Below are 13,764 nucleotides of genomic sequence, written 5' to 3'. Positions count from 1 at the left end.
TGGCCTTGAACACTGCCAGGGATGAAGAATACACAACTTCCTTGGGCAATGCATTCCAGTGCCTCACCACCCTCACAGTAAAGAACTTCTTCCTTATATCTAAGCTGAACTTCCCCTGTTTAACTTTAAACCCATTACCCCTTGTCTTATCACTACAGTCCCTAATGAAGAGTGCCTCCCCAACATCCTTGTAGGCGCCCTTCAGATACTGGAAGGCTGCTATGAGGTCTCCATGCAGCCTTCTCTTCTCCAGGCTGAACAGCCCCAACCTTCTCAGCTTGTTTTCACATGGGAGGTGCTTCAGCCCCTTTATCATCCTCGTGACCCTCCTCTGGACTTGCTCCAACAGCTCCATAGCATTTTTCCCATTATCTACTAGAACACAGCCAGCACAAAATGACAGCTCATTTGCAAGTCTCACTAATATGCCATCAGGTATACCATCAGAATCCGAATCCTGATCAGAAGTTTCAAAACAATGCAGGACTTGGGATCATCATTTCATTCATGAATGTTTGAGGAAACGAAAAGGTAAACAAAAAAAATCCTGCATGCAGAGCTTTTCATAGTAGGCTTAGCTACACGCAAATACTATTCCATTAGCTGCATGTTTTCAAACATAGAGTTTTAAAGGCAAGCTGAAACCACTTACCAATTCTGGAAGAGGGCAAATGTCTCCTGTGTTCATGTACAATCCTTCCACTACAATAAACCTTCGAGTTACACGGGCCTTACGAGGATTCTTGAGAAAAAGATATGGTTTCAGTTCATATCAACTGTTACTAACATGAAAAGCACTGAAGATTTTTTGATAGGGAAAGAGGAATGACAAGGGAAGGAAGATACTGTCTCTTTTTCAAGTAAGCATTTACTTTAGTTTAAACTTAGTATTTATCATTCGTAACAAAACTTGAAATGCCTCATTTGTCTAGTTTATTTTGTAATAAAATTTTTGACTCTTGCAAGAGATTTATGATGTCTTGTTTTGCAACAGATCAGAACCAATTCATTTGAACTTTATGAATAAAATACAAACAATACAACTATATAACAACTACTAACAAATCTTGGTTCCTATTATATTCATTATTAGCCTGAGCATTTAGAAGGATTTTCAACAAGTGCACCAGGATCCTCAATGCAGCACAAAGCTCTGTAGTAGTGCCTTCAGAAAACACAATCCAAAAATATTCATAACATTCAAGTTACAATCTCCTTCTCTGATGTCTAGCCAGTGTAGACTGTAAGAATATCCTGTACTGGTTTCTGTCTAAACTTCAGTGGTATGACTGGAGTTTTGTTGTTTTAAAATGCTATTCCCCTGACATTTACTTTAAAATTACTGATATGTTCTGATCAAGGATATTTTTATGCTTCTTACCTCTTTTAGTTCTTGTAAAAAGATTCAGAGAACATCTATTTGACATTTCCGAGTGACAGGCAAAAAAACAGACACAGTCCATTCCACAAGTTGGATGAACTCTAGTGGTAACATCTACTCCTCCTAGTCTTAGTTAAACACACATGGTCTATATTAAGCTCTTGGCTACCAGCTTTATATTCACATTCAGCTAATTACAATAAGAAACTTTAACCATGTAGCTAAATCAAAGCACTCTGCTCTAACAAATCAAACATGTTACACAAATTGCATCACTAGTCTGTCAGCCACATCTAAAAACTCATATAAGACAACATGTATTTTCCATGAAGGTATGTTAACTAGTATGTTGTCTATATATTTAATATTAAACAGATCCATTACTGATTTAGACTGATGTTAAGCTGACTGGCTTATAATTATGCAGTCTATCTACTTTACTTTTTGCATATTAGCACAGCATCAGCTTTCTTCCAATTGTCTGTTAATTTTCCAGCATACTGCAAGCAAGGCCCATAGTGACAATTCTTTTAAAATTCGTTAGCTGCTTTCAGATACCCTTTCGTACTACTGTCAGAATGAGAAGCTAGCCAAACTGACCCAAATGTTTCAAGAGAGAGAAAATCTTAAAGAGTTGAATGCAAGACAGGGGAAGAATTTAAGCCAGGGGAAAAAAAAATAAAATAAATCATGTTGATTCTCTAAATGAAAGGGCTAGGACTAGCCACTTTCGTGTTGATTTTATAGTGTGGCATTTGAACTGGTAATAGTATTTAACAGTATATCTGCACATAAAGATATTCCACAACTGCTCACATCCATTGGATATGCAGACAAATGCAAATAAATAAAATAAAATTTAAAAAAAAACTCTATCTTATTGACATAAGCAATATTAATTCCTCAATAGAGATTTATGAAAACTAAATAACTGCCTACAAGCATTGCATCCACTGAATTACATAACTCAGTTAAAAAATGGGGGGGTGGCACAAAAGAGTACAAATATTTCTTCAAAGGAATGGTACCTTTTGATCTTCAGTCTCTTGTTCTTTCAACAGTCGCTCAAGGTCAGCCATATCATTATGCTTAAATAACTTGATGTTACTACGAGATGCTTGTAATCCCTTCTGAATAGCAAAGCAAGCAGCTTCATCTCTGTAAATACAACAAGCCCTTTTAAGTTTGCATTGGTTTAACAATTATTCAAAGAAAGCTGTCTAAAGGACTGTCCTGCTTTTGAGCAGATAACTGTATTCAGCTGTAAATTAGGTTTATTCATAAAATCACATTGAAGAATCATATTTTATTTACATTTTGAAAACTCATTTTCAAAACTTTTCAACCTAAGTACTACAGCCACTAAAAGCAAGCCAACAGTTTGGGGTTTTTTTAAGTGTACACTGGTCCTTTTGTTTGTATGTGACAGCAGTCTACCTGAGCACAGCATTCTATGGATCAGCTACAGTACCATGGTAATCATACCAGAAACATCTCACTCAATTTACTTTGGGTCTTAGAAAAAAGTGCAAAGACGTGCCTATAACATTTATAGTGGTCCTTCACATACTGAAAAGCTGCTTTTTAATATGCTTCGGGAATTACTAACTCACTGTTCAAAAAACTGCTATTTTTAAGTATTGGAAAAGCAAAACTCTGAAAATGATGGGGCATGCAATTTCACAACTGCTTAAATTTAAGTAATCTTTTAGAAGTGTCAAGTAAATCAAACCTCCTGCACATGCTAAGTGCAGTATTCAACCAAGCTGCTTTTAAATATGGAGGGATCTTTTGTCACTGTAAAGCTGAAATTGTACACTGGCATCCTTGAATAGTGAGCAAAATCCTGGCTGTTCATCTCAATAAAACTGATCTGGAAAATGCCCAAAGATGACCAAAAACTATGACAGAAGTTATGAAAGAACTTCTATAGGGAAATCAAATAGGCTGCAAACCTTACACTTGGAAAACGAGAGCACTGAAAAAGATTTTGGCAGGCAAAGAGAAAATTATCAGTGTGTTGTGGCTTAACCCCAGCAGGCAGCTAAGCCCCACATAGCCACTCACTCCCTCCATGGATAAGTTGCATCAATTCAGTCTAAAAATCAAATGAATCAACTGAAATGAGTAAGTGTTATGTTCAAAACAGGCATTTCTATATATTTTTTCATAAAATGTTCAAGGTAACTGTGAAGGTACATGTCATAAAGCACAGTGAATATTAGATTTACAAACGTACTGAAAGAACAGGAAGGCTTAAGAAAAATCCACTTAACTACCGCTGAATGCAAACCCTCCTTTTCTGGCTCAGAAAGTTTTGAGTATTGTTACATTGTTTCTTCTAGGTTTCTAATCTTCCCTAGACAAATTCTGACTCTAGTTCTCAGTGTCCAGCTACCAGGCTTTCTGATTCCTTAATTTGACCCTGCATGGCTATTCTTTTGTTAAAAATGTTAATATGTACCAATACTTATCGAACTAATCTGTTGCAAATATGCATGAGTGGAACAACTGTCCTGCAAGAATGGTTAAAAGCCAGCAGTAAACAGGAGAGAAACCAACCAGTTTCTTGCAAAAAAAAACCCTAGATACTAGACTTCTGTCAGTTTCTGCATGCGCAAGTTTGTGGTTTTGTTTTTTTCAGTTGAGTTCCCATGTTCTTCCACGATAAAAACAGTAACTGATTTGATTCAGAGTATTTGGCAACGAAGAAATACTGGAGTATTGTACAGCGAAATACTTTGTCAAAATCAGCATTATTTTTTAAATAGTTAACTTAATATGATTAACAATAATGAAAAAGAAAAATTTAAGGGAAAACTCCTTAATCTGGAATTTCCCAAGTAGAAAATCATACTTACACAAACACAATGTCCCCTCTTTTTGAATATGCAGGAATAGCACTAGCAATTGTTGCAAATCCATAAGAGTATATAATAGCTTCCTCTGTCCTCATGAATTTTGCTAGTCGTTCTTCTAATTCCAAGTGCACATCTGGGTGAAAAATTGAAAATATCTGAGATAGTTTACTTGCTTTCGTATCAGAAAAATTATCATTGCTTTCAGCAATCATCCAACAGAAGCAAACCAGCTGCAATCAATCCAGCCTTGAACTGACAAGTAATCTGGTATTGATCAGAAGCTTTGACAGATTTTAAAATATTTACGTAATATGGTTCTCATGTTCTTATGCCATGGCAATTAAAATCTGTTTAGGATTAGACCACAGGTAAATGATGCAGTGTTCCTGTACTGTGACTAGGGAGCACAGTTCCTACAGTCAGACAACAAATAGCCATGTAATTTACAGCAATTAATGAGGTCCTGTTGGCAGACTGTCAGTTCTTCCAAGCTGGTATTTCCACTGTATATAGCACATCTATAATTGTAACAGAAAACTGCTCTTGTCAGGCTACAATCACATACCATCTCCTGAAGGCACTTCAGCCAACTGAAAGGTCACCATCTGCATGCCAGGGATTACTCATGCTTAAGATAAATTGACACAATTACACACACAAGCATTTTCCAAACTAAGTCAGTCAGTGATCCATGTTAGAGACAAAATACCACTAAATCAAAAGATTAAGAAGGGCAATACCACAGAGCGAGTGGATTGTTCCTGCAGAAAGGTGACCACAGCATTAAGTATTCTGCCTAAGCAAAATAACCTGTATCAGGTCAACTCTTAATTTAATTATGTATCTCTCTTGCCACTACCTGCTTCTGCTAGCAAATGTTAGTCAGAATTATGCCTTCTGTCAAATGGAAATAAGACTAAAAGGCAAGTGGGGGTCCTTAGTATGTTGAAACATCATCATTGGCAAAATTACCTTCCTGGAGTTATTGAAAGTACACTGGAACTAAAATCAGATGAGGCAACATCAGTTAAAAATACAGATTCTTCAATAGCCTATGAGGCACAGTTACATCAATGCTGCTATTTCTATCCAGGTACCAACAGCAAGGGTGTAGGAAGAAAGGGCTTTGTAAAAAACTTAACTTTGCCATACTCAAAACATTTAGCATAACCTTTCCCCAAAAAAGCACATCTACCCAATTCATGTATTTATACAATAAAACCAAAAGGTATGTCTTCAAACAACAGTCTCCCAATTGCAGTCAATAGCAATTTTATCCAGAGACTGCAAGCTATAAATCTTCAACAATCCTTTCCTAGTGTTTACCTGAGCATCAAAAAAAAAAGGAATGAAAACAAATTATTTGGTTTTCCACTAGTTTTAAATGGAAACAAAAAGTTTAATCACTTATTAGTTGAAAAGTTTCCTTTTGCTATCTAGTGGTACCTAATGGAGAAAAATGTTTTGTTTGCATGTAAAAGACCATGTACATCCTTTAATTAAAAAAAAAAAATTAAAAATATTATGAGATCACTGCAGTTAAATGAAAACCTGAGTCTCACTGAACTTCACACAGCAGCAACCAGCACTACAATGAGCAAGGTCTAGGTAAGAACAGTAGGCAAACGAGATACTGTCAATAACAATCAGTTAACAAATATAATCAGATCTGTGTTATGCAAAAAAAAAAAATTTGCAAGTCTAGTAATTTTTGCCAAGGGCAAAAATATTTACATTCAGAATTGACATACAGCATACACAAATTTGATACATCATTACATAAGGTAATGAATGCTTCATATAATTGTGAGGTTGAAAAGCTTAAGACAGTATTAAGCTTCACAGAATTAAAGCTTCACTACCATTCCACTGTGATAAAAAAAAAAGTACTGCCTCACTCTCCTAGTCTTTATTGCAGTGATTTGCTTAGTCTGGTTACAACATTTGAGTTAGCTTAGCTTTAAGTGAAAGCCAAAAACACTACCTAGAGTACATTTGCACAGAGGAAAATATGATTGGAACAGCTTTCTACATACTTAGGAAACCTTAATAAAACTATTATTATCAACAACTTTATGAATGCCAGTTCAGTGCCCAACATGTGCTCACATGCAAATCCAAAGCAAGAAACAAAACCAGAACCGAGACCAAATTCCACATCATAATTTAAATATTTTATCAGGTAGCCAGTCCCAGTCTTCACAGTAGTACTGAAATTGTGGCTGTTAGGCAACCAACAATAGCCTTAAAAAACCCCCACCATCAAAACAGCGATACACTCCTCAGCTGTCATCATGGAGAAGATAACTTTTAAGATTCAGTTACGTGTGAATATACTAGAATTTCAAGCTTATCATAGGATAAAGGCATACCGTTTTCAAGGGATACAGCATAAAACAAAAATGTCTTGGTAGGGACTTACTAAAGCTACAAAATCCCTTCAAACAGGCAGAGATATGAAGAATCAATTCTCCATACAAAATAAATTATAAGATGGTACCTAATGTTTCCAAAGAAAGACATCTCCAATATTGACATATCAGCCCCTAAAAGGGGATAGGATAACTGAGTGACAACATTCGACAATTCTCAATTAAAATCTCTACAGTTAAGTAAGAGGAAACTACATAGCTCTGAACATAACATAACTCATTTACTAAAGTCACAGCACATGAAAATTTGTGTGAAAAGTTTGAGGCATACAACATTACTCATGTAAGAAGTGCTTATCAGAGACTCACAATGCTGCAATACGCAAATGTTTAAACTCAAGGGAGAACAGGAGGACAGTTTGGGATCCAAGAACAGCAGGTGTTTGTCAATTTTCAACCAGTTCTCCACTTGGAGAATTGCTTTCTTCACTAGTGATGTCATGCAGCAATACCACAGATTATATGACCTTCGTTGTGAAATGGAGCTTTTACCCCCAAAATTCAGAAGCCAATGAATGCAATGCAAAAGCTATACAGTTTGGATCTTAGGATTAGACCTTCAAAGGCGGCAGAAAACACCACAAATAATCTCTCACTTAGCAGACAAGAAAATTTAACCGGTCTGTTTTGAGTAATTATTAGAAGGAAGCAAAGTTTAATAAAACTTAAAACCAGCCTGAACTCAAAACACAGGAGGCATTAGTCCACAAGTTTCTTTGAGCTTGTTAGTGCATTTTGGAGGAATTCCAACAGATCATTGTGAAACTGATCAGTTTCTGAAAGCTCTCTACTAATAAGGGGCAACCAGAACCTACTTTAGAAATGAGTAGTAGTTTTATGCTAATGAACAATCTGCAAGATTGGTATCAAAGATTCAACTTTGCTCTGATACATAAACTTCTAACAAATCGAAACAGGTAGAGTTCCTGGTTGATCACTTAAAAGAGTAGCTTGACTGAGAAAAGTTCAAGTTAGTTTTGATTTCAAGTCAAGGCTATAGAAAGCTACATCTGTGAAATCATTTGAGCACAAACACTGTGAATTCCATCTCCTCTGGGAAGATCAGACAGTCCACAAGATGATGAGTTGATGGTTTTAGCCTACAACTGTGCAACTATTCATATATTACTTTTTGGTTTCCATACAGTATTTCAAAATACCAAATGCCTGTAATGAACTATTTCTAGAATCTGATATTTAACAACTTATACTTCTTAAAAGAATGAAAAAACCCTTAGTAACACCTGTTTGTGTCATAAAATCTCTTAATTACAACTTAAAAGTTATCAGCAAAGGAAAACTTCATTCTAACCACAGCATTAGATAAACTTAACTAATAATTTTTATCACAGAAATCAGACTGCCCTCTTGTGGTCTACTTAGAAAACTATTAATTTACACGTAAATTCACCATGCATGATTAAATTCTAGTATGTTTATTTTCCCTTTCTACTTTGGTGACCAGAACTAAACCAGATTATATTTAACTTCACAATTCTCCAACATCAGCATTACAAAGAGTAAGTGAAACTCATAAAATGAATAAGAAACAAAGCTACTAATAATAAACACTACCAATCCTTAACAATTACAGTAAAAAGTGTGTTAGAGGGTAACTGTTATTCACAGCAATAGAAATTATCTCCTTCTTATATACAGGACTATTTTGGCTGACTTACCAAACCAGTCTGAACACTGTCAGATTAGAGAAAGTTACTCACCAAAAGTACCATAGAATCCTCTAGGTCCACAAGTGCCAACACCGTATTTCTTCAGAGATGCCTGGGCTGCAGTCTTTGAAAGAAAAAAATTATATGACATACTTATTCCTAAACTAAATTTCCAACTCTTCTGTACACTTCATAGTGAGAATTTTATACCAATTATCACATATTTTATACCAATCATCATGTAATATGACATGCTTTACATAAAGTGTAACAACGAACAGAATTCTGTGAATTAATTTCACATCAAAACTACTTTAGACAAGTGCATTCTAATGATTAAGGACATTAGATACTAATCTTACTTGATAATTGGTTACTGTGAAGAAAGGACAGATTAAATTTCAGTAAAAAGACAAACTTGACTAGAACAAAATTAAAAGGTATATGATCCTCCTTGCTGCTTTACAAGAATACTTCCTTGACAAAGTTGGTGCTTTCTGAAGTCACTCTTAATTTCAAGATAACACACAAAGTATAAGAGGAATAACTGCACAAATAACAGTAACTGGAAGAACTCACCTTAACCTTTTCATTATCCAAAAGTCCAAGAAAGTTGAATGATGCAAAGTTTATACATTCCTTGCCATTAACAGTGATTATATGGGTGGGAGGACTGAAAAAAAATTACAGACCTTTTGTTATGAACTGTTACCATTTTCATGAACAGTCAAACAGTACACTAGTTTCATTTTTCAACTGTAAACAGCACACAGCTTTGTCTAGATACCCTCTTCACACTTCTTCCTTTGCAGCTGCCAGTCAGTATGTAAGTTCCTTGCCAAGTCACAAATATACTACTATACTCAGCAAAAAATTTATTCCTGTATTTAAATAAACCATAAACACCTTCCCGAGATGCTTAGTTTTGGGATTCTTTATTGAAAGGATGATTACAGAAGATATATACTGAAAAGATATATTAAGAGATATATAAAGCTTCTCCTTTAGAAGCAAAGTGGAATCTATTTTAAAGAAGAAAAACTACAAATAAAAAAGGAAATTTAGTTCCTACTTAATTCCATGATAAAAATTAATTTAAAACTGATGTTTTTGTCACAGAACCCACACCACCAATCTTATACTGAACACAGCTCCTGAAATACAAATACTAGCTGTCAGCAGGCAAAAGTATTGTCTTATCAAGTTTCATATTGTCATCTCAAGTTTCCAATTCTGTTTAACCCATAACAGTTTGAATAATTCATGTAATCAAGAAACACAAAGTCTGAAAACACAATATTCACAAATGAACGAGTGCATGATGTATATGAAGCAAAGGGCAGAGAAATTTTCTACCCCAAAAGATTACGATTTAGATAAGCAGTTATTAAAAATCTAAGATAAAAACAGCTATTATGGCAAGCATCTCATCTATCTTAAAAGCAGTTATATACTTCAATACTACAAAATTAGAAGTTTTAATAATGACTCAGTGTAAAGAAGTCTCAAAGGTAAATCAAAGATAAAACTTCACATCTGCCCATTTCTGTATGTATTGTCAAATATTACAGTTGAAGTCCTATATTATTCCTCAAACTCAGAAATCTCAACAAGCTTTTCCAATGTGGAAACTAGCACTGAGCAGTTTTCACAATCAAAATAAAGCAAGGCTGCTCAAATGTCTGCGCACAGCTGCTCCAAACCTGGCTGCTGACAGTATTTCAATAGCTACATTTGGTGTGCAAAGCAAGTAAACTCTAAAGTCCAAGATATACATTACAAATTAACAAAAACACTGAACTGCCTGAACTTCACCTAAAAAACCCTCAAAGTTTTTAGATCTGTTCACTTTAAAAATAAAACATGTTACTTTATCCAATCAATTGCAAAGCTTACTAAACTGCTTTGGAAAGCTTTCTACTGAAGGAGCACATGTGCTGTGCATGTTCAACACTGCCATTCCATGACATTAAACTGACACAAGTTGAACCTGACCCCATATAGGAGCAATCCTGCATTACTGTAGCACATCTCCTGCACAGTAGTAGCATTATACATATGCTACTGTCTTGGGAAACTGTCATTAAAACAAACCTGGATCTGTTCCGTGGTCTTGCTCATCAACAAGCTGTACCAAATGTTAGAAGTCCTATTATGTGGCTTGTAAATATTCAGAAGAGCAGGCCTACACCTACAGATTTTGGCACATACCATAAAAGCATAGAATGGTTAGGGTTGGAAGGGACCTTAAGATCAGATAGTTCCAACCCCCCTGCCATACCCAGGGACACCTCACACTAAACCATGTGCTCAGAACTCCGTCCAACCTGATCCTAAACACTACCAGGGATGGAACATTTACCACTTCCTTGGGCAGCCCATTCCACTGCCTCACCACCCTCACAGTAAAGAACTTCTTCCTTATATCTAAGCTGAACTTCCCCTGTTTAACTTTAAACCCATTACCCCTTGTCCTATCATTACAGTCCCTAATGAAGAGTCCCTCCCCAGGATCCCTGCAGGCCCCCTTCAGATACTGGAAGGCTGCTATGAGGTCTCCACGCAGCCTTCTCTTCTCCAGGCTGAACAGACCCAACTTCCTCAGCCTGTCTTCATATAGGAGGGGCTCCAGTCTCATCCTCATGGCCCTCCTCTGGACTTGTCCCAGCAGCTCCATGTCCTTCTGTTGAGGACACCAGAAGTGCACACAGCGCTCCAAGTGGGGTCTCACAAGAGCAGAGTAGAGGGATAGGATCATCTCCTTTGACTGGCTGGTCACGCTACTTTTGATGCAGCCCAGGATATGGTTGGTTTCTGTGCTGCGAGTGCACACTGAAGCTGGCTCATGTTCAGTTTCTCATTAGCTAATACCCCCAACTCCTTCTCTGCAAGGCTGCTCTGAATCACTTCTCCACCCAATCTGTAGCTGTGCCTGGGCTTGCCTCATCAAGATGTAGGACCTTGCCCTTTCTGAGGCAGCAGGACAGAACTGAGTCTATTATTGCTAAAAATGAGAGGAAGGTGCCTGCTCACAACAGTGCTGTCAGTCGTAGGAAAGCTCACAACTTCCTTAAGAAGGGGGGGAAATTATAGCTTCATTTTCAAGGCAACACTAGGTTTATGCTTTCAGGGCTGCTTTGGGTGGTCACACAGTCACCAAGTCAGATGCTAGTTGTATGTACATATGTAAGGGATGATGTAAGGTAGTTGCCACTTATGAGCAGTGGCATACCACAAAAATGGAGCAAAACCTCCTTAAGTGGAAGACACTGCCCGAAACAAGACAAACCTTCTCCAAATTCACAAGTACCCCAAACCAGCATCACGCCTCACAAGAAACGTAACACCCTGAAATGGAACAAACCCCCCTGGTAAGCACTAAGACTCTCTGAAAACCAAATAAATGCTGCTGGTGAGCACCTTGCAAAAAAAAACCAAGAGACGGAAGGTGTCCCTGCCCATGGCAGGAGGGTTGGAATGAGATGATCTTTGATATCCCTTCCAGGCCAAACCATGCTATGCACTATGACTATTTGTTCAGGTTTTTTTTAAACACGCAACACTTTTCTTAAGTCCACAGTAGACCTTGTTTCAAAATTCTGAACAATAAAGGATTATTCACATCACAGTTGATTAAAACAGGCATCTCTTTTCTGAGGCACACTTTTCTATGGTGACAGAACCATCAAAATGGAGTTCCCTATGACAGCAAATAATTGTGCTCTGTCACTGACTTATTTTAAATTATTGGGTCACTAGAAGGATATTAAGAATGCTTATATTGTAAAAGTTACTGACAAATTTGAAGCCTGTGGAAGAAATTTTAAAGCAATCTCCGAAATACTGTGACTCTTGCCTAAGTCTTTATACATTTTAAAAGCCTTGTAACACACAAGGAATACTGAACCATCATTTCCTCACAAAGCAACATAATCATCTCCACTTCTGATAGTCCAAAGAGGAACAACTTTTCATGAAGTGTCAAGTGGCCAGCTGCAAAATCAGTTTCTTCTGTAGTGATTTGTGATGAGTGTTTTTCCTCCCCAACCCCGAACACAGAAGGTGGTACCCACTATTGGATGTCTAAGTCTACATATTCAGAAAAAATGAAATAAATTACTAACACACAATACAGACCCACAATGAAGACAAAGTGTTCCCACTCCACTCTCAATACGAAAAAAAAACACCAACCCAACCAATCAACCAACAAACAAAAAAAAACCCACCCCAAGGCAAACCCTAACATTTAAAGAAATACTTTCTTAATAAGATAGTCTTGATAATGTTGCAAAAGCAAGCATCTCTTCAGTGGCAAATTAATTCTGCTATCTAAAAATGAAGCTCATTTATGAAAGGATTTAAAAATATGGAAATGCTTACTAAGAAATATGCTTAAAAATATGGACGTTATGTATCTGAGTTAAAATAAAACCCAGAATTTATTTTGGTTACATTTACCCTGAAACAATGTTGTAGTTGAGAGCTGGGTGATCTTTTGGCACAGGAGGTACAAGAGGCTCTGGCTGCCATTCTTCAATCAACTCTTCTTTTTCCTGAACAGGAGAAAAGGAATACTTCTCAGAAAGATTCCCATTAGAAGAGACATCATGCACTAATAAACAGTTGGTAATAGTTGTATCAGAAATTATGTATCCTAATATGTGTCACCTTTCTGAGATACTAAGAATTGATACTATCTCAATATGTTCAGCTGAGGGGCTCCAAATTCTTCAAAAGGAGGGAAATATAAAGAAAGATAGCCCAGCTGTGCCTGTGCATTAAAGATCTCATCATATTATAATCAAGAGAAGATATACTAACTTGGTACCCCTGCCAAATTTTAATCAATACTGTATCATTCAATCTATTATTACAAACCTCCACTAAAGTTTATGTAACTGAATACAAAGTACATAATAAGTGAATATAAATGGCTTCACTTTATATTCTCAAGTCTTCGACAGTGCTGTTTAAGCAAGTGTGGCATTAAAATACTTAGCAAAGTAACATACGTGAGCAGGACACTACAGAAAAACTGTCAAATGATCAAGAAATGGTAGTAAGAGCTGCTAAACCACATGCCCTCCTCCTAACCATGGAGGAATACTGAATGCACATTTATTTTTAAAGTGCTTTAACTATTTGAAAAACCTCAGTTAGACTCATTTTCCAAAGGACATGCAGTAGACCAGCATAACAGGTGCGTTAGATTAGTTTCACATATATTAGGAACCACTCAGGCAAATCACCAGAATCATCCTTCATACCATGAAAGCAGAACTTTCCTGAAGCATTATTTACTAGCACAGCAAAACACACCTGCTAACATATTTGTAGACACACTTTGAATGATATAACTACAAATGGTTTATGTTTCTCTATTATGTACAAAAGCAGTAGAATATAAGGCTAATTAT

The 13,764-nt window shown here is 36.5% G+C and overlaps 1 protein-coding gene across 2 annotated transcripts in view; it reads right to left on the bottom strand.

Moving 5' to 3' along the window:
- The window catches only part of SPTLC1 (serine palmitoyltransferase long chain base subunit 1), a 37,938-nt gene that overhangs the window by 13,615 nt on the left and 10,559 nt on the right, over window positions 1–13,764 (bottom strand). For both annotated transcript variants that reach the window (XM_062609856.1, XM_062609857.1), the window contains exons 3-8: window positions 12,806–12,900; window positions 8,924–9,017; window positions 8,396–8,468; window positions 4,243–4,375; window positions 2,410–2,539; window positions 653–742 (exon numbers count right to left, since the gene is read on the bottom strand). In XM_062609856.1, coding sequence (XP_062465840.1) covers window positions 653–742; window positions 2,410–2,539; window positions 4,243–4,375; window positions 8,396–8,468; window positions 8,924–9,017; window positions 12,806–12,900 — 615 coding nt within the window. The remainder of the gene's footprint in view (window positions 1–652; window positions 743–2,409; window positions 2,540–4,242; window positions 4,376–8,395; window positions 8,469–8,923; window positions 9,018–12,805; window positions 12,901–13,764) is intronic.

Source organism: Pezoporus occidentalis, unplaced genomic scaffold (assembly GCF_034315485.1).
Source record: "Pezoporus occidentalis ecotype Australia unplaced genomic scaffold, CSIRO_AGI_Poc_V1 ctg141, whole genome shotgun sequence".
Taxonomy (NCBI): Eukaryota; Metazoa; Chordata; class Aves; order Psittaciformes; family Psittacidae; genus Pezoporus; species Pezoporus occidentalis.
The sequence above is the reverse complement of the archived record's forward strand: the minus strand, read 5'-3'. Positions and strand labels throughout refer to the sequence as shown.